The sequence below is a fragment of the Cygnus olor genome, chromosome 11, assembly GCF_009769625.2.
Source record: "Cygnus olor isolate bCygOlo1 chromosome 11, bCygOlo1.pri.v2, whole genome shotgun sequence".
NCBI classification, from domain to species: Eukaryota; Metazoa; Chordata; class Aves; order Anseriformes; family Anatidae; genus Cygnus; species Cygnus olor.
In genome coordinates, this window is record NC_049179.1 from 694,215 (window position 1) to 719,945 (window position 25,731).

General features: G+C 38.2%; 1 protein-coding gene and 1 long non-coding RNA gene across 4 annotated transcripts in view; one reads left to right on the forward strand and one right to left on the reverse strand.

Moving 5' to 3' along the window:
• The window catches only part of LOC121075972, a 58,689-nt gene that overhangs the window by 15,498 nt on the left and 17,460 nt on the right, over positions 1-25,731 (forward strand). The window contains exons 1-5 of one of the 2 annotated variants that reach the window (XR_005823275.1): positions 9,898-10,103; positions 11,243-11,325; positions 18,902-18,964; positions 19,178-19,298; positions 21,179-24,880. This is a non-coding gene — a long non-coding RNA (uncharacterized LOC121075972). Of the gene's footprint in view, positions 1-9,897; positions 10,104-11,242; positions 11,326-18,901; positions 18,965-19,177; positions 19,299-21,178; positions 24,881-25,731 lie in introns of those variants that run through there. The other variant, XR_005823276.1, reaches the window with a different exon arrangement.
• Positions 1-25,731, reverse strand: part of SLC12A1 (solute carrier family 12 member 1) — a 49,231-nt gene that overhangs the window by 11,295 nt on the left and 12,205 nt on the right. For both annotated transcript variants that reach the window (XM_040569792.1, XM_040569793.1), the window contains exons 5-20: positions 25,227-25,366; positions 24,702-24,812; positions 23,986-24,097; positions 23,367-23,494; positions 20,062-20,146; positions 18,182-18,333; positions 16,434-16,541; positions 15,526-15,649; positions 14,485-14,586; positions 12,486-12,641; positions 10,683-10,782; positions 10,485-10,596; positions 6,446-6,586; positions 4,618-4,724; positions 3,580-3,662; positions 922-1,065 (exon numbers count right to left, since the gene is read on the reverse strand). In XM_040569792.1, the coding sequence (XP_040425726.1) occupies positions 922-1,065; positions 3,580-3,662; positions 4,618-4,724; positions 6,446-6,586; positions 10,485-10,596; positions 10,683-10,782; positions 12,486-12,641; positions 14,485-14,586; positions 15,526-15,649; positions 16,434-16,541; positions 18,182-18,333; positions 20,062-20,146; positions 23,367-23,494; positions 23,986-24,097; positions 24,702-24,812; positions 25,227-25,366 (1,905 nt within the window). The remainder of the gene's footprint in view (positions 1-921; positions 1,066-3,579; positions 3,663-4,617; positions 4,725-6,445; positions 6,587-10,484; positions 10,597-10,682; positions 10,783-12,485; positions 12,642-14,484; positions 14,587-15,525; positions 15,650-16,433; positions 16,542-18,181; positions 18,334-20,061; positions 20,147-23,366; positions 23,495-23,985; positions 24,098-24,701; positions 24,813-25,226; positions 25,367-25,731) is intronic.

The window sequence follows — 25,731 nt, forward strand, 5'->3', positions numbered from 1 at the left end:
GGGTATTTGAAGCAGGGGGGTGCATTTTTGTGTTTTTTTTTAATAAAAATATGTTTTACTGAAGCCTGCAAGTAAAGAATAATGTCATTTTGTGTTTTCTGTCTGTAGATCTTCTTGATACCTGTGGGAGTTGCATGCACAGCCAGATGTAATAAGCTCTGCAGGTGAAAATTCTGAAAATAGTTGTCCGCATACAAGTGTGGCTTCAGGTGGGTCATTATCATTACAGCCTGGCAGTTGCAATATGAGACCTTTTATTTTTTCTCTACTTCGGTGTCATTTTACTGTATCTGAAATGTAATTTTGATTATATCACCTATACATTTATGTGTTAATTAGTTATTTCACTGCATGCTGTATATGTACTTTCAATACTTGTACCACCTTCATTTGTGCCTTTTTACAAAATGGTGCTTAGAATATAGAGCAGTAGTACTGTTTTTACCTGTTTTCCATCTGGATACTGGGTGCTTGTGTGTATGTGCGTATGTGAATGTTGAATAAAGCAAGATTGCTTCTTCCCTGAATATTACTTGTAATTGCTTTAGAGGAGGAAGAAAACACCTCTGTTTAAAAACTGAAAATGCCCTTTAAAAATAAGACTTGTTTTGTGTTCCTCAAACACTGATTACCACATGCTATTTTTTGATTTCCAAATAAGCTCTGAGTTGAGAAATCCACCTAGAAAATGAGGGGGGTGGGCAGGAAGTTGTGTTGTGCTAGGTGGGGTCTCCTGTGTCATGAGGACACTGCTCTGCATTACAGTGTGGCCACCAAGGCCTGTTTGCGCAGGGCAGGTCCTGTTCCAGGAGCCTCTGTGTGGCTCAGGAGCTTTGGCCTTACAGCTGAAGTCCAGCTTGCGTATTGGTGAGAGTGTAATGAATTGAAGGGTCAGGAAGAAGTTCTCATTTCAGAACTTACCCTTTTTTGTTTCATGCTTTGAGATATTGAGCTTTCTGGCTTTTCTGAAGAATCCACAGATGCCACTTTTTTCTTCTTCAAATTCATTTTCTTTAATGGTAGCTTCCAGTGCCAACCTCTCCTGCTCCAGCTTCTCTAATTCCTCTGTACATGAGAAAAAGTAGGGGAACTGGTAACACATCATTTTCTATTTCAAATAAAAACACTTATTAAAATAACAGCGATGTTGTAATTGCCGTTGTGGTTCTTAGTACACAATGTAAAGCTGCTGGGAGAAAAAGTCTTTAAAGACTTTCTCCTTGCAAACCAATAGGGAGGAGGAAGCTGAATTCACCTCTGGAAGCCCCAACTTAGGGTGCCCACGCCTATCACAGCAGTGAATATTAAAGTGCTAGTTAACCGTTCTCAGACTTCCTTTTCAAGATCAAATTCAGTATTACTGTATTTTATGGTTACATGAGATACTATGCGTTTATTTATGTTTGTGGGTTGTTTTCATACTTAAGAATTCAAAAACAGATCAGGAAAGCTGTTTTCTTAAAGTGAGAAAGCTGGTGTATTGAGTTCAAACTCTTGGGCCTCTGCTCTGAGAGCAAGGCTACATCAATTTGGACTTGAGATTCTCAGGAATATGTAAGGATACTGAATATGTGATCAGTTTCTAAGCTGACGTATTTCTGATGTTTTATTTTTTTTTCAACTTAGCAGAAAAATTCAGATTTAGCTAAACAATTCTGTAAATTCAATAATATAAAAGAACAATTCCACCTTAGCAATATTAGACTTCTGGTGAGGAAAAAGTACAATGTGTTATTGTGGTATATATTATGATGAGGCACTAATTTTATGGTGATACAAGCATTTACCTGCAGAAAGCTTTTTTTCAAAAGGAAGACTTCTGTTTATGTAGAGTGAGGTAAATTTATTTAGTAAATTGTGTTTGTTTTTTTAAAAACAAAACCTCACCAGTTGGACATCATAAGCACTTTTGGCACTCTCAATTGCCAATGTAAATGAATACCATTTCTTTTACTTTAGAATCCATGACAACCTTGTGCTTCTGGTTATTAGAGGTGATGATAACCACCAACTTAATGGTTATTCACAAATAGAATTTCAGTTTCTCTCTTGAACAGACTTCCATAGCAAATAGAGTAGAATACAGTCTTTTTTTTTTCATTTCGGAGACTGCATCTGCTTCAAAACATTTCTGCATATGAGAGGGGTTTTATTTTATTTGCTCTACTGTTTCTAATTCTTTCTCATTCCTAGTGTCTTAAAACTTGGTTTGTAAGAATGCAAAGTTGGTAGTTGCTGAAATTTCACTGGATGCCTGTATCTTCTGAGCAGTCATTTTCTGACTCTCAGTATGAAGAGGCAGGCAGTTCTACTTGAGGTATCCACAGGTTGGGGGAAGCATAAATCTATTTTTAGTATTTTCTTAAGTTCTTGTCATGTTGCACTGTAGCTCTCCATGCACATCAGACTACCAGAGATTCTCCTGGGTGAATACTCATCTACTGTTTTGGTTTTTTTTTGTTTGTTTGTTTTTTAAAAAGGAGTCTCTAGTGCCTTTTAATTCGTAGGTGATTTGCTTTTGGGGGCTGCCTCATCCCTAGAATCCATCCTCTTTAGTGGAGAAATATTTTTTGTTTTAATTAGCTGAGTTAAGGTACTTATGTCCTTTCTGGGTGTTCTTTCAGCAGTCCTGAGCACGGTCTGTCAGCGGGTCTCAGAGATGCTGTGGGGAGAAGCTGGAGGCAGATTTACAGCAGGCGGCAGCAAAGAGTCACCATTCTTCTTTTCCTGCCTACATCTACATTCCTTGTCTACAGATTTTATCTAATTTGTATCACAAAAACTTTCTCTGGTGAGGTGTACATGGGACACTGGGAGTAACTTCCGGGTTTAGATTGGATCTGTCTGCTCAAGTGAACAAGCTTACAGGAAATGGAAAAGTTATTGTACTGAAAACCTGGAGAATTGTTCTAATAGGGTGTTTATATGGAGCCATTCCCTCCCCTGGTTACATGAGGAACCAGTAGAACTCTGGTGTCCTAAAGAGGAAAGGGAAAACAAAGGCCACCAATAAATGTAGCTCTTGAAAGTCCTTTTGCAACTGCTGCTGCTAATCTAAGGAAGAATGAACAAAAAGGTGAAAAGGAGAATTGATATTTCCTGCAGTTTTGAGATTTTTGCGGCTTTCTGGGCCACAGCGTTCCACAGAGGTGATACTGAAAGCACAGCTTCCTGATTCCCATCAGCCCCGGAGATCTCAGGTAGGCAGACTGAGGAAGATGTGCTAAGAGCAGGAAGGAATCATGCTGGAGCAACTGGTTGCTGTGGCACAGCATGATTTTACTGCTTTAGCCTGTGCCTGTGCTACGAGTGCTTTGGGAGTTCAGTTCTCTCTTGTGCAGAACCCATTAGCATGTGAGGGTTGGCCTCCTGTAACTACCAGTGGACATCTGCTTCTAGCAAGGATTTTGGGAAGGATTGAAACTGCAGAAGCAATGAGGAACTGTAGAAGTTACAGGTGTAGGAACTAATCTAGAAACCAGATGGTGATGCTAAGAGTATTGGTCAGAATCTTCCCTGTGCTGAGCATGTAACTATCATAGATGTGAAGTATAATTTGACTACTGAGTCACCACATACCTTGAACCTGGAGGACTTGAGATATATCAAATCCTTGGCTAATTCTGATGATAATCATGCCAAGCTCAAAATCAAAGGCATCACTGAAAAAAAAAAAAAAGAATATATATCATTTCATATCATGCATGTCAGTGAGGAAAGCTGCCTTGAGCTGGTGAGTAAAAGTGTTAGTGCTCAGTGGAGGTATTCCTGCCGTGTGCTGGGCTATTCTGGGTAAAATTGCAGGAGGTATTGCCCAAGAATCAAGTACAGTTCTATCAAATTTTTTCCTTCATTTGAGGGGAGGGAAGAAAAGTACCATTGGGTATGGAAACAGATAGGCTATTCCTAAAATAACAGGTGTTTCACACAACACTTTTTAGGAGTTAGGTTGCCATTAGCTGTTTTTTTCTCCCTTCTCTGAGGAAATAACAAAGCTGGGGTGGGTTTTGTATTTCTATGACTTGCAGCAGGTTTGCAGGTGAGTTTTGAGCAAGAATCTGAGAAGCCTGTTTCTAAATGACTGTTTCTGGCTAAATCCCAATCCACAGAGCTGCTGAGCCTTAGGCACACAGAGATTTGAAGCAAGGCTTTTCCTCTGTCTCCTAGGCTTAAAAGAAGAATTCCATGATGTTCTCTTATTCCCTAAGTGTGTACATTAGGGTTGTTTTTCTCAGAGCTCCTGCCCACAAAAAAAAAAAAAAAAAGAGAGAGAAAATATAGTTCTGCAAAAGCACTGCTGACAGCAGTGCAGCTTCTTTATGTAGCATTGTCAAGCCACATAACCTCCAACTGTGCCAGACGTTTTCTAAGAAGATCTTGCAAGGTGAGTGAAGCCATGGAGTGCTTTTTTATGAACAGAAAGTTCTGTTACAGAGCTAGCATGTGTGAACCCAGATCTCTAGGTTTATTCTTACATTTTTCTACATGTTAAGTTCTGTATAGAATCATTAAGGTTGTAAAAGACCTCCAAGATCATCTGGTCCAACCGTTGTATGGAAATGCCGTATTAATCTAGACTAGAGGGAGTGAAAAAGGTGATGCTGAACTGTGACTTACTGTATAACACCCACATAGTTTTCAACTTGCGAGGCAGCAGCATTTCTCCAGTCCTTCTTAAATCCAATCACCAAGGTATTTGGTTTCATTCTACCCAAGCCTGACGCCTATCAATATTAAAACACTGCTTGAGAATACACACACACATGCTCTTACTGTAAATGAGAAGTAATGGTGAAAGATAACTGAAGTAATAATGTTCTGGATACGCTTATGACTAGATTGTATTTCATGAATGTCCTTCATGCTCCTACCCATGCAAAAAGATTAGCTCTAAATCATTCCAACTATAAATGATTTTTAGATGACAGAAATGTAGTTTTTTCTAAATTTGCTAAAGCATTCATTTGCATTTCTTCTGACATGCTCTCATTAAAATGGTTCAATAACTTGTAATCAAGAGAGAGTTCAAGCGCTGTTTGTATGCTCATTCTAAGATAATAACATAAAGCTTTTATCAGATTTGGAATACCCAATAGATTAACTGGGTCTGAAGTCTTTTTAAACACCTCAGATATGTAGAGAAGGCATATCCTCTTAAGAATATTTTTTTGCCTTGAGCTTAGAAACTGTTGCTGTTCTATTCTGTTTCTGCTGTGTTCATTCCAAAAGGTTATTTATCCAGAAGCAGCTAAGCATGCTCTGTAGATAAAATTACAGTTTATAAACAGGAAGAACAAATGGATTGTCAATATATTACTTTGCCTCCAAAACTGGACCTGGATGCTAAAACCTGAAAAAGTAAGGGCTATCAGTTCTAGTTTCAGCTAACGTAATTCTTATAGAAATCTGAATACTCGGTGTATTGGGAACCTTCAGGAGGAGATCCACAAATACAAATACATAAAGTTACTACGTTTGCCAATTTGTACTGAAAGCAAAAAGAAAATACAAAAAACTGTTGAAATCTTGGTATGTTTTTTGTTGTTGTTTCTTTCTTTGTTGTTATTGGTTTTTTTGTGTTTTTTTTTGGTTGGTTTTGGGGTAACACTGTTACATTTGCATTGTTTACATTCAAATGAATAAGTGCTTGGCAGGCCAATACATTTGTCCTTAGGTTATTACAGTGATTATATGGTTATTCTTGTATGCTGGGAGTTATTTGTGGTTTAGGTAGTAATGGAAAGGAAGAGATCTTTAGACTATGATTGTTCTCAAAATCATTAGAAGGATCTCCTTCTGAGACGATGCTTAAACCAAAGGTGAAGTATCCATGTCAAGTTTTGATAGAACAAATTTTTTCTGCATTTTGTCTCAGTACTTACTTTTGTGTTTAAATACATTTGAGAGACAGAGAAATGGAAAACATATAAAAAGTGCCTCTGTTGTTATGGACATTTAAAAATGGACTTTTGGAAAAAGTCTGCTGTATTCTTAGGGTAATAGAAAAATATTGCCCACTTTTTTAGATGGCCTTCTCTGTTTGCAAAAAATGTATGTTTATTACACTTTGTTTTCAATAAATGCAAAAAATTCTTAGATACTTATTATGCTGCATAATACCAAGCAATAGAATTGATTTGAAGTGTATCAAGTGTCAGCTGCACAGACATTCATATGTTGCCCTGTAGAGGCCTTTTTTTTTTTTTTTTTTAAGGAAGTATCTTGTTCATTTAGGAAAGAATCAGCCTGCCTTGTCTCCTAATCCCATAGCCCAGAACTAGATCTGTTTATGAAATATAAATACATGTACCCCCAGAATGCCCTCTCTATTTATAACATTTTCCATACATACACAGGACTTCTTAACAAGTAAACAGAAATGCTTTCCGTAAAGGGATGCTTTGATGTAGCACTCTTCTATGTGTTCTGTAAACAAAAAGCTTACTTGAAGGAGACTTTTGACTCCATCTCTGAAGCTGTCAGCTGCCACTGCTGCATAAAAGGCTTTTCTTTTGTTCTTTGTAAGCCAGGCCTGCTTTTTTGCCATGCCACTGTTCATCTCCTTAACACACAGCTTGCGTGGTCCCTGCATGATACAATAAAATATTATTAAGAAGGCTTTGTATTATACATCACAGAGTGATTTTGAAGGAGTTACCTAGTCTGCTGTGGGAGCAAATGGAGAGAGTCAGAAAAATACATTTCCCAAAAGAGTCCGCAGAGATTCAAGCCTTTGAAAAGAACTAGGCTGCTAACATAATTCACATTCTGCTCAAGAAGGCTGAGGCTGTTAATGCTACTTAAATATAGTGATTCTGACAGAAAGGATGACTACTCTGGGCTGTAGCATCTTAGAAAAGTATCTAAGGTATGATGAAACATCTCAGAGTGAATAAACTCCTTTCCTGACTTGATTACATAAATAAGGCTGAGCAGATCTAAATACACCGTGTTAAACTACTATCTACTAATAAGAAGAGAAAGATGTTGCCATACAATTAAACATGTCACTGCCTTTGTTACCAGGTCCTTCCTGTGGTCATCTGGTAATTTAATGAGGCAAAATCCGTGTCTATATCCAAGTCATAAGACCTAGTACATTCTCAGCAGAGAAAGGCTTGGCAGTCAGTCCCCAGAAAGATTTGGCCCAGGGGAGACATCAAGGCTGCAAGCAGGGAATTTAGAAAGATAAGTTTGGGGAGCATATATCTGGAATTTAACTGATTTCAAAAATCTGTGCTCTTAAGTATGAGGTTAAGGTTTGTGAGGCCTTGTTTATTCCCTTTTATACTGATTTTTAGAAAGCTGTAACAGTAGTCTAGCTCTTCTGCAGTGAAGACGAAACACAGAGAGGGATGCTCAAAATACTGGCTTTGGAGTATTACTGGCTGCACAGGTAGTTTTTGCTTTCCGAGGAATAATAGAAAGTGGGATTGTAAACTGTGGGAGTGTGTCCAGCAACATCCGAGACAGAAGTAGTAATTAGATGTGTCAGAAAGATGCAGATAACTTGGAAGCGCTTGAAATCAAGTGAGTGTGTTTGCTTGTTCCTAATACGGGAAGTGGTACCAGACTGGTTTGTTAGAAACATGATTTAGAACTTGAGTTTGCTGCAGAGTCGCATTTCATGCAGTCTGCAGTCACCGCTTTACTCTTTTATAATTTCTAGTAGTTTTGAGGGCGCAAGCTGCCATTTTGGTTACAAAGGGACAGGAAACTAATAGAACTCAGTAAAACTTTCATAAAACATAAAACTAGAAAGGCTTGGTAAACTCATGCTCAGGAGGTTATATTTCAAAATTCATATTTAAATCTTTCACACTTAAAGTAAGTTAGTATCTGGTAGCTTCTCCTGCTAAGCTAGGAAACTGGTTAAAATTGAGTAGAGGAAGAATTAGATTTTTTTTTTTTTTTTTAGCCATAACAAATACTATAGGCTCAAAATTTCCCATTCGAGAACAGTGTAAAACTGAAAGACATACACTCTGAAATGAAGTGTACAGGAAGAATCACTTAATTTAAAAACAATTTGAAAGGGGTGATATGGATTGTAACCTCAGAATTTCTTTGTCTCAGAGCTTTTCAGCCTTGCTGAAGTACTTTTTTCTTTTTTTTTTCCTGGAAGGAAGGAAATTGGATGTACTGTATGTTTATAGAGATGTAGAAATAACTGCAATACATTTATTTTCACTTAATTGGTGTTGGCTGTTAGAAAAGGGAGAAAAGGAGATAGAAAAGGAGAAAATTTTCAGCAAGTTCCACGTATAAAGCAGCACTGAAAAAGAAAATGAAATGATCTGGCAGAGTTTGTGTGTCATGTTTTATCTGCGCATTTTTCATTGTTTCAAATAATAATGTGAATTTTGATCTGATCAAAAGCAGGCTGGATTGATGCTTACTTAGGCATCGTCCCTCACGTAGTTCTGTTAATGCATGACTTTTTGGAAAGCACAGGAGGAGGGATGTAAATGCACGTGATTTTTCAGAGACCATACTGCACTCTTGGGTGACAGTAAGCTTACCAGAGTATTTCTTAATAATGTGTAACTTGAGAAGAGTTTGCTGCATTATTCGTGAACCTGTGAATTCGTGAAAAGGAAAAAAAAAAAACAAAAAAACATTTACAACTATCTTGCACTATATAAGATGCTTCTGCTGTCCAAGGGGACAGTCCCACTTCATCAGATGATAGCCTATCTGTCCTTCCCTGCTCCTCCTTTGTATCACTGTTCATGTTTAGCAATTGTGCAGTGAATTGTGGCACAGATGAAGACTAACCTTGCAAAAATATTTGTGAAAGCAGAGAGAAAAAGCAGAATAGCCCTTTTCACTGGAAAATCACTGTTCAAGCCAACATGCAGCCACAACCTTAAAGATGGTTTAAAAGCTGTTTGTCTCTATATTAAATTCCCATATTTATTTTACCCATCTGTGAACATTCCATTATCATGTTCCCAGGAAGTTTCTTGCCCCCATTTGGGGATAGGGAATGGAAGATGTTCCCTTTGGCATAGTCTCAAAACTTTATGCATAGCTAGCAGTATGTCAGCCTTTGAGGCAAAATATGTTGGATATTACATTTATGGGTAAATGGTCTCTCTGTGTTTGTTATGATATATATTGTGTCTTCAGTACAGTGCCTGGATTTCCAGTCATAGCTCTCTCTGGAGCCCTGGAAGCTTATGTGACAGTAAGACACCTCACAGTCTTGTACTATGGCAGCAAACTGATTCGAAGTACTCTCTGACATTATGGCATTCCCACTCCCAGGACACAGGAATTTTATCATCCGGTTGTTGCCATAGTTTTGCAAATTGCTAAGGTTCATTGTGTCACACTTTTATTACCAACCAAATTAAATTTAGCTTTTGTTACTGGAGAAATAATAGGAGAATAAAAATGCTTACACTGGCAAAATAGTTTTTTTTTTAGTAGACTAAAATGAAATTTCAGTTCTACATAGAAAGTAGTAATATCAGAGAAACATGCCTAAATAAATCAGAAAACATGCTGGAACTCAACCTTATGAATCTGCCTAATCTCAGGATCTTGTTGGGTTTGATTCTGTGCTTATTGAATGCAGTGGGAAAGCTACCAATAATTACAATAGAAAAGGATTAGAGCCATTCACTCTTTATAGATTCATTCAGTTTGGAAAAAATCACATGTAGCTCCTCTATACTCCCATTCTACAAAGTGACAGCATCAAAGGAATTATTCTTATGCTCATGTGGAAGAATACATTATCTTGTCTGGAGTGACTCTGTTAGTTAGATTCTGCAGCCCCTTTTAGTGCCATGGACCTTTTCTTTCCTCTCAAAAGATTGTTGTAGTATCTAAAATGCGTTTTCTCTTCTATATTACAAACCCATCTATTTTTGTCATTTCCTAATTAAAATCTAATGTTCATCCTTTTAAAATGCATAACTTCCTGTCTACTTATAGCTAGAAATATATTTTGCTTCTTTCTTTAGAAGATCTTGGAAAAGCATGTTTATCCTCAAAATTAGCATTGTTTCAATTTTGGAGAAAGCACTGCGCAGAGATCTGAATTACTTGCCAACCCCCTGCAAATGAGTGGCAAAGCTGGAAACAGAGCTCAGGTCTCTTGTGCTATATTTCTGAGAGAACTCTACCTCACTCTTTTTTTTTTTCTTTTTTTTTAAGCCTTACTGTGTCAATTTAAAAAAAAAAATCTTGCAATGCTTTATTTTTTAAAACTTTTATCATTTTTTTGGTCTGTCTACTATGATCTCTGAAATGCATCTCAATGAGGCATTTACCAACAGGCTCTGCATCAGCCGATAGCTTCTTGTCAAGACTTACGACAAAATTCATTCTCAGTGTGAATCTTTTTCACGGTCTGCACAGAAGCTTGTCAGCACCAGTGGGAACATTGTGTGCCAAGTGAGAGTGGAATGTGTAATGGGGATATGCAGCATCCACCAGTGCTGAATTTTTGGATTTATGTGAGTTGACCTTACCGTATACACTTCACAGCAGATACACAGCCCGTTGTTCTTTGTGAAAGTATGTGTGATGTCTAGCAGAGCAGGCCTGATCATAGGAGCTCCTGTTAATGCTATGCACTGGGGTCTGTTAGGAGGAAAAAACAGGTTGTATTTAATTAGGTAATGTACTTATTCAGAGTAAGCCATTCAGCTGTTCACTGGAAATCTTACCTGAAGTTTTTCACGTGATCTTCCACTGCAGTTAATGCCAGAGCACTGTCTAAGGCATTAATATAGTAAAGAGCTTGTGTAGAAGAGCCCCAATTTACTTCTGCATATAATAAAGATAAATAATGCATATTAAACCCTGGGATTTTCTCTGTGTTCTATTACAAAGGTCAGCAATCGTTACCTATGAGCCAAAACAGCGTATATTCTCCCATGCTTAGATATAGATCTACCCTTCTTTATGCTTCATAAGAACAAGTTAGTTTGTGTGATGCAAAAACAACATGCAAATGAATTGTCTCATTTTTATAAAAAGCATAAGCAACATTCTTTCTCTGCTTGGGAAATGGTTTTTTCTATGTTTCATTAACTTTGTACCCTTCCCCCGTGTATAAAATGGACAGCCCTGAGCAACGCATTTGGTGTGGAATTTCAGGAAGTTCAAATTAATCCATTAGCCGGGAACATCACAAGCTCTGGTTAGTTCTATTCTTCTGTATGGGGCAAAAATTGTTCTCCCAAACTAATTTTGGCATATATATCCTGTCTTCTCTGTTGTATAGCTCTTTGGTGGAAGGAGACAGATGAGGAACAACTTTCCACATTGAGGTCAACATGAATGCAGATCAAGTCCAGTTATGTGAAGGTACAGAGCTACTGCTTAGTGAAACTAAGTGGAGGGATGTCTAGAGGCCTTCTTTTCTGAGGAATATTAGACTTTTTTGAACCACTCCGTTGTTGGTAGGTAGGTGCTGAACAAAAGTCACTATCTTGGAGAGTTGGAGATGGATAGCTTTTTGCTTGGTGTCTTCAGTGAATGTAACCAGGCTTTAAGCTGTTACTTTCCAGCAAGGACATTGGCAATATACTAGGAAAAGGGTAACGATCTTCAAATGCCTTTCTGACACCCCATCTTTTCACAGCTGCATTCTCCTACATGGTGTACAGGGAGAGAACCACAGACCATCCCAGTAGGTATGAGAGCACAAACAGGGAGGACACACAACAGTGAAGTAATATACACAGAAAAGAGTAACACATGCTCAGACCAGGTGCTGCTATATCAAGCTAGCTGCAATGAAAGCACATCTTATGCTGGGAGATTTGCCTTTTTTCTTTGTATTATTTGTTTCACTGAACAAGGTATTCAGATGGTTAGCACTGAAATCTGGACCTGGGTTAGTTTAGTCTTGGCTATGAATAACCAGACTAAGTTGTCTCATACTGGTGCTGTATTGCAATAGTGCACAGATTTCTGAGGACAGCTCCTGTGATTTGCTGAGCTACTAAGCAATCTTTTCCAGCAGTAAAATGTGCCTGTCTTTCGTGATTTACTGAGGAATTATATGAAGGTACTAGGGAAAGATCAGTTCACGAATAATGCAGCTTGTATTTTTATTGTATACTGGCAGCAGGTTTCACTTTTGAGTGAGGATGCCAGATGAGACAGCTAAGAACACAGCAAAATTCAAGCAAGGTTTTGTGTATGGATGGAAAAAAGTTATGAGTGATACTCAAGTGAAAGCCCAAATTAACTCTGTAATAACGATGTGGGAATAAACTGGTGTGCTGGAACATTTGTACAAAGCCCTGAACCTGAAGTGCTTGTTAAAAAGGCAAAAGTTCAGAAGACTATTGTCTTAATCTATTTTATATAAAGTGGGATTTAATATGATGGTTCAAACTTGCCCGTAAGGAAAGGTGTTTAAGAAGAAGGAATGGCTGCTTCTGTAAGCAGAATTAATTCCGGTAAAGTCTGCTGAGGCTGCATAACATATACATAAAATAAGTATCTTGTGGCCTTACCTGGTTTCTTATATGTTACATAAATATATAGAAAGAGTTCAATGGCATAAGTGATGAGAGCTGCCCACCAGTTGATGACAAACATGACGCCACAGCACAACAGGGCTCCAAAGAGTGATACCCACATGTTATAATATCTGAACGCAGGTCTCCAACCTGTTTAAAGAGAATTGAGGAAATTAGAAGAGCAGAAAAATACAGAAAGCAAATGGTGATCCACTGCTCTTGCACATACAGACTCACATGCGGTTTTTTTCAGGCTCTGTCAGAAGGGGTGGGAGGGGTATGTGCAAGTTCTCAGGCAACAGGTACTTCCAGGGTATTGGCTGCTTTAGATTTCTATACGTACCAAGTACTGGGGCTTGCAAGCCATTCACTAGAACCTGTTTCCTACTGCTTTGTCCAGCCTCACTTTGAATAGCTGTTCTGCTTATATGTGTTTTTGCCAAATTAAAGTTCACTGGTTCAGAACTGAAAATAGGTTTTCCTGTAACTTCAGGTAATAGGTTATTACGTCCTTTTGATGCATATGCATAGAACTTATTAATAGGAGCTAAATGCTTGCTGAGAGGAGAGTTTGTCCCAATGCTCTAAGTGCATGTGTCTTTTAAATTTGGAAATTGCCTGGCCTCGCTGCATAAAAATAAAATCATTGGCAATTGACTTTAGAAAGATATTATTCCTGCTGCTCTTCAGCTGCAGTATTGAATTCTTCCCCTGCTAGCAATTAAAATGAAGCAAGCAGTGAGCCTCCATGGTTTGCAGGTCTCTGCCAGGTGTTCTACAGAGCAGACTCTTCGGAGAGGAGAAAAGCACTGAAGATACAAGGAGAGGTTGAGCAACCCTATCTTGGATCATCTTTGTAATGAGGGAAGGTCCTGCTGTGAAGAAATTTGCTATCCTGCAGCCTTGCAATTATGATAATCTATCACTGTGAATTGGCAGAAATTAACTGGAGGAAATGAGAAAAAAAAATGGGTACAGTTTTGTCAGGAAATGTTAAGTAGTGGCAGAGTTGAATCAGATGCACGTACATGAAATCTGTAGAGGTAATTTTTACTCAGCTCTAAGGCCATGTAGAGCAGATCTGCATTTGTTCAGCTGTGCGGGTAATTAGCAGAAGTGTTCATCTTTTCTGCCCTCTGAACAAATGGCACCATGCAGATCTGTAGGAAGGAAGTTGATGTAGGCATTTGTGCTACCACTGCAGGTTTCTTCACACTGGAAATCAAAAATGTGTTCCCTGCTTCTTGAATTGAATAATTGATTCATACCAGCAGGAACATGTCTTTCCTGTGTGCCCAAAACCGTGCTGCTCAGCTGATTGACTTTAGTCCTTAAGGTGTCACCCCTCCATTAATGATGATGATGAGGACTGTTCATCTGTGGTGATGCATATACCTGCAAGCCTGTATTTTCTCTTGCTGTACAAGTGTAGAGAGTAACTCCCAAGTTACCCTTGTAGAGGCCCTCATTGTGTTCCACCCTACATTTCTGCTACTAGCCACCGTCGAGCTGTCCTGATGCTGTTCTGGGGACCTGCTCTTGTTCTGTGTGTTCCCTTCAAGGCTGTATTACTTCTAGCACAGTTACTGCTCATGAACCTTCTGCAAATTTCGCCATAGTTCTGGCAGAGACAGGCATAATGATACCCCACTATACCTTGCTTACTTTATGTGGTCAGAGGTAGTATAGCTTTTCATTCATCCATGTTGAGTGATAGTGAGGAGAAAAACACCCTAAGGAAGAGCTTTTCTGCTCCAGTGGGATCTACCAAAGTCTTTTTCATCTTGAACAACTGCAGGGAATGTAAGGGCTATAGCCATTATTTTTGTCTCTTGCAGATAAATAAAATCATATTCAATGGGAGCAGTAAAACCTCAGATCACATAGCTTAGATGTTTTACAGGTACTGCAGCTTTCTTTGACATACAGTTGAAAACTTGCGGAGATAAGTCTGTGTAGCCCACCCTTAAATCACTGGTGAATGCCGACTCACCTGGAGATTTTGCATATGAGGCATGAAAGCAGGAGAAATTAATCAAAGCATATGAAGCCAGGAAGAAATTGGAGATGATGGGAGCAATGGTATTCAGTTCAGCTGCAAGACACACACACAATTCAGACACAGGCATCAGTTTCCTAGGTTGTGGATAGCTTTCTTCTGACTGCATTAAATCTGGATACTGTCTGAATTTTTTATTCAGGGAGAGTTTGGCTATTTTCCTGTGGTACTAATTTAAGGCCACCTTGATATACCCTCACTTATATTAGTGTGTCTGCTCATTTTAATAATATATATGCCATGTAAGGTTATACTTGATACTCCAGTTCTGCAGACTGCCTCTTAATGATGTGGATCTGGTATGAATTTCAGAGCTTTACATATGTGATTTAGAGCACACTTGTTTCTTGAAAGGCTTTTAGTCAAAATGTATTGTTTTGCTTTTTAAATGGCGATCTGAATTCTCTCTACTAAACTTCCCATTTATTGAGTGTCACACAATTTGAAATTGAAATCTCGGAAAAATTAATTTTAAAAATCCAACCCCCCAGAATAATAGTGATATAATATAATAGCTAATAGTGATAGCACACTCAGTACAGTAGCTAAGTTTTTGTGCCACCAGTGCTGGCAATTTGGGCTGTGCCTTTGAGCTGGTTGTGGGGAAGGCTTGGCAGAGTAGGCCTCCTAATTATCTCAAAATTATTTCACATCCATACACAATATGAACTGGAAATACATTTTCAAAGTCGGATATTGCCTTATTTGATATAGTTCTAAGCGCTGCCTTCTTACAGTGAAATGAACAGGAGCTGCACCTACTTAGTATCTTTGGCAATGAGGCTCTGGTTGTACTGAGATATTACCAGAGCCCCCGTTTGTTTCTCTTTGCTTTAAGAGTGATGAAATTGCTGCCAGGGCTTTGAGTGTGCTTACCTGACTGGAATTTTTTCTAACCATAGCTAATCATTGTATTAAAATATCAGTTTATATACTTTCAAAACATATAGTGCAGTTATGTAATTATATACAAACCAATCAATATGAACGCCATAGCAATCACAAAAGTGAGAACATATCCCCTGATTGGCTCGTTGTTTTTTCCATATCCTTTGGCAAAGAAGTGGAGCCCTTTGTAGACGTTGTCCTTGCAAAGAGCCTGGTAGACAAATCAGAATTTAATTCTGCTGAGCAGTGATCTCTTTCAGAAGAAATTCACTGTATGTGAGTGACAGCTTGTGCTAGGCTTTTGCTAAACAAAAATTAAATCTTAGTACTTCAAGTCCATCTATTGCTATGGCATGTAAATGTTCAAATAAGGTGATAAGCCAACATCCTGCTAAATTATAGCAGAAAAAACAATCACAGTCATTTGACACTTATCCAGTGCTTTAAAAAGACATGAACAGAATTAAGTACAGCCTAAACTGGAGGAAACTGTCACAGAAATCAGAGATTGGCTGTAAGGTGTGCAAGCTATCGTTCTGTCCTGTGCCCTGTGTTCCCACTCACATTGCTGGGAAGCACGTTGCTGGTTCCCTGGCGGTGTGTGGAGAGAGCCTGTCTGAGCACACCTGCCAGTACAGGAATGAGGGCTGCCGCATGTTCCTGGCATTACTGAGCTACAGGCTGGCTTTCTGTAAGGAGATAGAAGTGGTCCTGAAAATAGCCTTGAACCTATTGAAAACCAGCACCTGTTTCTGCCACCAAGCTGAGCTCTGACCAAAGGAACATTACCATCCTAAATGCTCCCCCCTCTGTGAGGGTGCCAAGACCTGTCTGTTTCTGTAAAAAAAAACATTCTACGTGCTGTTTCCGTTGGTTTGTCCTTCTACATAGATCACTGTTGTTTAAATACCTATCACGTTTGGCACAGAGTTCGACTAAATTGTTTGTATTTGAAGCAAAATAGAGTATAAGGAAATGGATATTTTGATTTTTACCTGGAAAACTTTGGGTGCACTGACAAGAGATGCCAGAGCTGATGACAGAGTAGCAGAAAAGATGCCAGCTGTGATGAGAGGACCAAAGCCAGACACCATACTCATCACCTTAAAAAAAAAAAAAAAAAGGAAAAAAGAATAATCAGACTTGCATTTGGATACATTTTTGATCACAGATCCATTTAAGTTCTCTACGTACAGCTTTTCATGGTCCTAAATTCAATATACTACAAACTAGCTGTGAGGTAGGGGAGTAGTGTTATTCCTGTTTCAGTGAAAAGCAACTGAGGCACAGCTGAATTTTTATAAAAACCTGCAGCTGTCTGCTGAGGTAAATGATAATCTGTGAGATTTCCTTACCTCCTGTACTGACTGGCTGCTATAAGTCACAGTCTCTGCTTGATGGGTAAATAGTCAGTGGTAGTAAAAAGGGAAAGTGGAAACAACAGGAAAGAGCCCCAAAGTGCTAAATGTGGTCAGAGGGTCTGAGTTTTTTTTTGTTTGTTTTCTTTTAATTATTATTATTATTAAATATGGCTAAAAAAGGAAGAGAAGAATACATGACTGTGCTGGTACAACAGCCACACCGCAAACTGTGATGCTGGGCACCATCAGGCCTCCCTCAGCCCTTCCGGAGGGGCCTTTCCTGGCTTTTACCACTATTAAAATAAAAGGGCTGCTAAGTTCAGAAGCACCAGAGAAGGAAGAAAAAGATGAAGTGGATGGATGTGATTACCAGATGCTTTTCGGTGTGTAGGAAGTACTCCAGGAAAGAGAGCAGTTAATTCTGGAGATTTGTCAGATGAAGACATAATTTTTTATGACTTCACTCTGGCAAGGATAAATGCGAGAAATGAAGCTCTGCATGGCTTGAGTGAGGTCACTGTTGTTAAGGGTTCCCCTGAGCCTGGGCAGCTGAACTGAGGTGGGAATGAGGAAGGAAGGAAAACAGTCTGCGAAGGAATGAAAAGTAGTCTGCAACAGGAACAGCATATCCCTTTAAAGGTGGTTACCCAGCCCTGTCATTTAGCAGAACCAGCTGGGGAAAAAAAAAAAAAGCAAATGTCTTTAAAAGTTCGAAATGTCTAGTTGAAAAGCATGTGCAGGTAGTTGGTGAGCTCCTCTCGTGGCTGTGAAGCTGAGGGGCTGAACAGACATCCGGGAGCCATGGTTGTGGTGCTGCAGAAGAACTGCTTTTCTTTGATCCTTTGCCTAAGCTCTATTTTGAAGAATAAAAATGGCAGACAGTATCTCTGGCCTAGGAGAAAGATCGCATTACTTCCCACTTGACTATTTTTGGATACTTTTTTTTTTTTTATAAGAAATCAGAACTCTGGCTTTTGTACTGTGGCACAAGCCTATAACAGCGGCCACAGCACCCCTGAGGTAAAAATCACATTCATGCGTAAAGAGCAGTGAGATGAGCTGCCCATCTGACAGGAGTTCCTGAGGTCTTTGTTAAGTCTAGGCTTTGAGTTTGAAGGTGTTGGAGTATATACTGTTGCATGGTACTTCTTGAAAGGGGAGATGAAGACCTTAGCAGAGTGCTGGGAAGGCTAGTGATGGCAGCGTGAAGGTAATAAGGAATGCAGGGACGTTTTGCTTTGATTATTCCTACAGTTTTAGACTTTTTTTTAGATGAAAGTGGATGTCCTGTTGCAGTCAGTTGTCAGTAAATAATATTTTTGCATGTTTGTACTTATGTATTCATGCATTGCTTATGATTATACATATTATTTCATTAAAACCTGAAAATTATTCATCAGCCCGTAATCACATGGCTGATTTCTGCATCTGGAAAAATCGTAGCCTAGGTTGCAGGCAGATGATCCATTGCAGCTCATTCCAGATACAACTGTATCATTGATGTTCCCAGTAGCATCTCGGACAACACAGGAGGCTGTGGAAACAACAGCATATTATTATTTTCCTTTCTTGTGGTGCCACAAGAATGTTCTTGCTGTACGTTGACTCAGTCTGCATATATTTTGTACAATCACTGCCTCAGTGTCATGCCAAAGAGTAATGTTTTCATGTCAGGCAGAGATTACTTCCCTGTACTTGGGCTAAGTTTCTTATGTTATCCGTAAGCAACTATTTACTTCTGTTACTCTTAAAATAGTCAAATAGTTGACTAATGAAGACTAGTATTTTTCTGAAAGTAGAGAACCAGACACTGGAGATCAATAATAAGTTAACTGAGAAGTAGATTGTCAGTCTGTGACAAATTTTACAAGTGTCAGTATTCAAAGGTAACGTGTCAATGCGGGTCCTAGGTCCAGACATACTTTTTTTTTTTGGTTTAACAAGGACACACAGTTGCTTTAGAGACCCAGATCCTCATCTGTTTAAATTGTTGCAGCCCTACAAAGATCAGTACAGTAAGAAAAACTTTGAACAGGAGAAATTGCCTATAGTCCTTGTGTTTCATGATAATGTTTATGCTGTTTTTTCTTGTTTGCTGCCAGAAGGGGAAGAAACACATGGAGTTAATGTAGAAAGCTGATCTCTACATCTTTAACAGCCAAAGCGTAAGTTTATATGGTATTTTCAAACATGTCAAAAATGTTATTGAGAACCAAAGTAACCGTTATCTATTTAGCAAATCAGTATATAAATAAATATTACACTGAATAGTAGACAGCTCTGAAGTTGAAATACAGCTATTGCTTGTGAGAACAGAACAATGTGTTAACACAAATTTATAAGAAAACGAAGAACGACTGCTGCGACTGTAATTGCAGGTGAAATGTAGATCCAAATCATGTGATATCTGAGCTGAAATTTGACTCGAGTATTCTGTCTTTTGCATAAAGTACAAGGATTGCTAAAGTCAGGAAGACTTGAGATTCATCTCCCAGGAAAGTGAGTACCCTGCAGGACTTTCATACAATGCTGGGATATTTGGTCATGAGGAGGAGTGTCATTTACAACACTCGTTATTACTGTACTGTTCAAATAGAAGAAAAAAAAATATTTCTTGATCAGAAATTTAATATACCCTTGTAATGAGAACTTAATTGCATGTTTCTCCAACACAGTACCTGGTCTCCTTTTTACACTTGTGTCCATTTTTGTTACCTCACATTCCAATATTGTAGAGCAGTTAGTAACATAGAGCATCTTCTTGAAGAGAGGCAATTGATTTGTCTTTGATACACAACATATAAAATAAGCGTGTTGCCATGACACTGATGAATGCTTACTAAGACTAATGAGAGTAAATAGAAGCCATATGAAACTTCAACGTGAACGAGAAACAACAGATGAGCAGATTGATTTGAAGTTTTTGAATCTTTACTACACTCTTGGATACTATAGGCTAGTAGTCTTTGTCACTGAATCAAATGCAAAAGTAATTGTATAAGTTCTATGAAAATCATTTTTCTATTCTTGTGTAAACTCAAACAAGGCAAATGTCATCCAGCTGCCAAACAGGGACTTTTGTTTCTGCTGATTATTTCTTTTTATTCACTGTTTTTACATTCAATAAAATCAAAGCAACTGTTTCTACACAAAAAATTCACAGGATGAAAAAGTGTGGAGTTTAATCAGTCATTTGCATACTAGGCTTTCAGACTTTCATATCTGTATAAATTAAGACATGAAACAGAGGCTCTATACTTACCTGCACATATTGCAACGCCTATGTAAGCAACTGTTGTTATCAGAATGGCCAGCATTGTTCCTTTGGGTATTGCACCTTGTGGATCCTTAAAATAAAGCAGGGACCAAAAACCACTGTGAGTTCACGTGCTGCACTTTGATTCCATTTGCATACCAGTGAGTCCTACCACACTGCAACATGAAGATACTTATAGAAGGTACAATTTTATCACTTACAGCTGCACCAACATCTCCTGTCCCAGCACATCAATAGCCATGAAACAGTCTGTGGTGCCATGCTCCTACCCCTGTCTCTAGAGAAACATATTCTGCAGGAGCAGAACTAATGCTTACAGCAGCAGGAGAGTCCTAAACTCTGCATTTCGGGGTGCTCTAAACTCCCCTTACATTGCTGCAATGGCCTTTATTTGAATGTCTTAATGATAAAATGGATAAATAGTTCCTGAACTAAATATCTAGTTGCTTGAATCGGTAGAGTGGGTCCAGATGATTGTTGGATGGTCACATCCAGGCCATGAGGCTATTCCGTTCAACATGACATCTTTCTCTAGCAGTAGGTAATAGATGTGCAGGCAGCCACTTAAAGACGTGAATACAGCTCACGTTCTCACTAACCCTTCTGTGTCTTTGTAATCGGATCAGGCTTTTGGTGTAAGCAATTGTTTAAGCAAGTGTAACACACTTCTACATTAATGCAGTTTATGAGGTTGTTATCATGCTTGTGCAGATGACAAGATTGGACCGTTTTTGGTTAATCAGTAAGATAGCTGCATATAGTTACCCTGAACGGAATACAGTACTTTTGTGATCAGTAACTAGTAATTGTTAGTACTTGTATCTTGACAACAAACTACTCCTCACTATTTTGATGTTTAAATTAGATGTTTTAATAAGGCTGGGTTATAATGTTTATAGACTGTCTCACAATAATATCAGCTTCATTCATGCAACTGTAAGTAAAAGAATCCAATGATCTGCGTTATACATTGTAATTTTAAAGTGGATTTCAATACCAACCAACCTTATAATTTACTGTGTGTTTGTTTCTGGTAGGAAGCACTCTGTGAATTGTCTTGTTAAGTTCCTTTGGTGATTTTTTTTTTTTTTTTTTGTCATAGGTGCCTGGAATACATTTAAGCCACAAATTTTTATACTTTTACAACAACTATGCTAATTGCATGGAAAAATATGTATATAAATTTGGTGACGTGTGTGAAACACGGATGAATGACTTAACTGCATAAATAATTAATATATATTTTTTTTAATGAGGTAAGGGCTTATTGAACTGAAAAATAACTTCAAAGTCATTTCAGCTCCATAAGACCTTTTGCCCTGAGATCGTGGTAACTTTAATTTATACAGTTTTGGTGTGCATCTCTTAGGTCACTGTTTCTGTAGAGTTTTATGCTGCAGTCTTAGTCACTGTAATCTTAAATCTTAGGGTTAAAGCTTCTTGCTGATTTGCAACTTTTAAATTATATTAATAATTAAACACATTTAATATGCCGTTAGCATTTTGAGGCCTGCTCCAAAACCCTCTGAAGTCACTAGGAAGATGAGCTCTTTCCATAAGCAGACTTTGGAGTAGCCTACTACTTAAGTGTGTAGTGGCTACAGAAGCATGTACACAGGTGTTTGTAACAAATTCTAAAGAAAGTTTAGTTTGTCAATCTTACACTTTAAATACTCAGCTTGTCTTTTGGATTTCTGTGGAGGCTGGTTAATTTAATTAGATCTGTCTAATGCATCTAAACATGCTCAGTGGGGAATCTGCAGCCTGGAGGAGCTGGTCATAGACTTTTACTTATTGCCAGACTGAAACAGCTGCAGGGAGCCAACAGGAGAACTGGTTCTCTTGGTCTGTTCAGACTCTTTCAAATAGCTTATGAAAGAAGTGCTGCTGCTTTGGGAGCTTGCCATAGATAGAGAGTACCATGTATGGCAAAAGAATTATTTTTGCTTGATAAAAGGATGGAGATTGTGTGAGGCTGATTCAGTCCCAGTGGACAGAAGTACAATGATTTTTTTTAATTAAAAATGGAATCTCATAAATGTTATTAGTGGCTCAGTTTCTATGTATTTCTCTCTGTGCTTGGCTTCAAAGGCAGTCTTCTGAAAACAAAGGAGATGAGGCATAGAGTCAGTGTAAGGAAGGGAAACAAAACCGGCTGTCAGGGTTGGTAGGATCCTGGTGAACTTGTGACTGCTTTGCCAATGCAGAACTAGCAGACCTTTGGTCAAATCCTTAAGGTACTAAAGACAGTGAGTCTATATGATAAAATCAAATAACATCATTTGACATGCTGGGGCAATCTAGGTGTAAGCCAGTTCTTTTTGGTGACTTTTTAGCATTTTATTTGTGGTGTTTTTGTTGTTTAAGTATGAGATTCCAAAGCTTGAGTTATAGATACCCTGCTGCCTACCCTGTTGCATTTTTGATTTTCTTGTAATGCTGCAAAGTATTGCATTGCTGTATATTTGCTAGAGATGTTTTACAAAATGCTTTGCTGAACTCTGAATTAGTTAATCTTTGTGTTTAGCTTTAAACACTCTTCGCATTAAACACACTGTGAAGAGTTGTGAAAACTAGAGGGCACTCAAAACTAAATTCTTGTCTCTAACTTACCAGTTAGAGTTTAGATGCTGGAGATAGCATCATGTGCAACTGCTGTACTGCAAAAGGAGTGAGGACTTCACAGAACAGCCCCAGCAAGATATTTAGGCACCCTTGGACCTCCTTTTCCTTTCTCCTCAGACACCTTTCTTTTTCCTCAGCTGCAAACCTGTATCTTTTCATTTGAGCAGCCATAGTGACAAGGGATTGGGACATATTTGCTTTCATTAAATGCTCTGTTTACTCTGCCCTTGCTATGACCCCGAACAGAAACAGCTGGTCTCCACTGATTCTTGTGAGTACAAACATGAGCTTTACAGGTATGTTTTTTGGGATGATGTTATAGGAAATTTTGCAAAAGAGCACCAGGAGATACACACATAGTTTCTCTATGTAATGTTCTGCAAATAGGCCATTATGGCTACATTACTGCGGGTTATTGAAATATGCCTTTAAATGATATAGCAACCCAAATCTGATTGCAGTAATTTGTGTAAATACCCATAATGTATTATGGTAGAAAATGTGAAATGGTATTTTTAGATAATAAAGCAGGTACTTAAAAGTGAGAGTTTTGCTTCCTAAAATCAGACATGATTTAAAACTGAATACAGTGCTGATTCATAATCAATTTTCTTGTTCTTTTTTTCAGCCTACAGCTAGTATTATGAAGTTAATGAAATACGTACTTTCAAATCTCCTGAGATATTGGCTCCTGCGAGAATGCCAGTGGCAGCTGGGAAAAAAATGGCAAACACCGAGAAAAATCCTTCTCCACCTCTGAAATCTGGTCCAAAGTTTTCTGCAAATATTGATGCTGCAAATATAGGTGAAAATGAAACATGCTAACAGGATTTGATTCCAGAGTTACTTAATGAAGAAGGTGAATCATCAAGTCTTTCACATCTGGACGTCTGGGTTTGAATCTGTCTCATATTACAAGCGAAGTGAATTTGATTTCCTCAGTCTGGTCCCCAGTAGGATGTGCTTGTGTGCATCTCAAAGCCACAGAGCCATATTGAAGTGACAGGAATGTCACTACAGCACTTGCACTTAGCTCTGTTTAAAGGTTTGTCTGTGCTCTGCTGATACACAAATGACTCAAACTGTAGCTAACTATGCTGTCAGATTCAGCAGCAGAGAGACATACTCAAAATTAAAGATGAAAGAAAAAGGCTTGGTTGCAAGCTTATTTAAATTTGAGCCAAAGATCCTTATCCTGTGACCTTTTTCAGTGGAATCCTCAACTCAGTAAGAAGCCACAAAGAATGCAAAGTTACTTTTCTGTGATAGATGAACAGTACTTGCCTTGGTAATTAAAAAAGCCTCTTGCCTTCTTTTCGTTGTTTGTAGGAATGACTGTTCCAATAAAGAAGTTTGCAATGGCAATAAGGAGAACAACTAGAAGAATAACTTGAGCCTGTTAATAGAAATAAAAAGATCTGAACTTAGAACTTTACAAGTAGTTCTAAGTTTCCATCACAGCAGAATATGAAAATAAGGGTCCAATTATGGACCTGATTTCTACACTCTGAAGTATTTCCAATTTTAACTTTTTTTTTTTTTAGGGTGAAGGAATAACAGATATCATCAGAGATTAAGGAATGGCTAGCAAATAGAGCTCTCCTGCTGATCAGAGCTTGAGAGATTACAGTGATAAAACCATATATTGTTTTAACTACTGTTTATTCTGTCAAACTGCATCAAAAATAAGGGCAAAAGGAGCACTTACCCAAGGCTCTAAATGATGCCATGAATTATAAAAATCAATATAATCAAGCTGTCTGTGAAACATGAACTTCCTTTTCCCTCTTAAATGAATGTTCAAGGAAGAGCACAGAGTAATAGTGCTTTCAATGAATGTAATGATTAAACTGTTATTGCTTTTAGAAAGGCTAAGCATAAACTGAAGCTGAGTGCTTTTGAAAATCCCACCTGTTGTAAAAATCCCACCATCCCTCATGCACAAACCCTGTACAGTACGGTAATATACTGCTTGCTTGTATGTTCTTTTAAAACTTTACCTTTGCTTCCCATTCCATGCCAGCAACAGAGATGCCAAGAAGACATACAACAGTTATGGTACCTATGATTCTGATGTCATTGGACTCATCTACCATTATTGTATCACTCTCCTGGAAAGAGTAAAAAATATTGTTATGACCAGTCTTTCTTGGCCCAGCTGGTGGGATCAGGTAACAAGGTGAAACAGAAAGGAATGAGTTGTCATAGTTCAATCAGTTTCAACATTTCATGAGACCAAATGTTTGTATTTCATGGTCCAGCTGGCTCTTCATAGCTGGGATTATTTGGCTGTTTAATAAGGTGTCTACCCCCTTTTCTGATGCTTGAGGCTCTTGTTGAGAAATGTATGACATATTCATAAAGTAGAAATAATGGAAAAGCACTATATGGCATGGTTAGAAAGACCAGCGTCTTTCCTGCTAAAGTTGTCCCTTAAGTCACAGCTGAAAAGTGTCACCATTAAAACAAATATGTATATATAAAAGGTCCCAATTTAACAATATATATGAAACATTTACATTTACCTTAAGAAGCTCTACAACTGTTTCAGCAAATCCAACTACATACATAGCAACTGCCACAGCATTTGCAAAAGCAAAGATAAGTCCTATAGATCCACCAAACTCTGGACCTAGACTTCTTGAGATAAGATAGTATGCTCCACCTGCAGACAGAAATTACTGTTATTTCAGCACAACTAAATACTCAGATTTTGCTCATTTTTTCTCACATAAATCACAGGAATCTCTACTTTAAGCCTAACAAACATAATAAAGATTTGCCTATATTAATATATTAACTGAAAACCAAGGAATGTGCTTTGTACTGGTTCTGACTTCTGACTCTTCTGAATGCCTTTCTACTGCAAGAATCCTTTTAGTACATACTAGTATGCAAAAGTGAACCTTCAAACAATTTTTCATGATCCATAATGCAGTAACACAGAGCAGAGAAAACCTCACCTCTAAGCAGGTTCTGCTTTACTTGGATCCATGAAGCATGAAAAATCATGTACTGTGACACATTTTT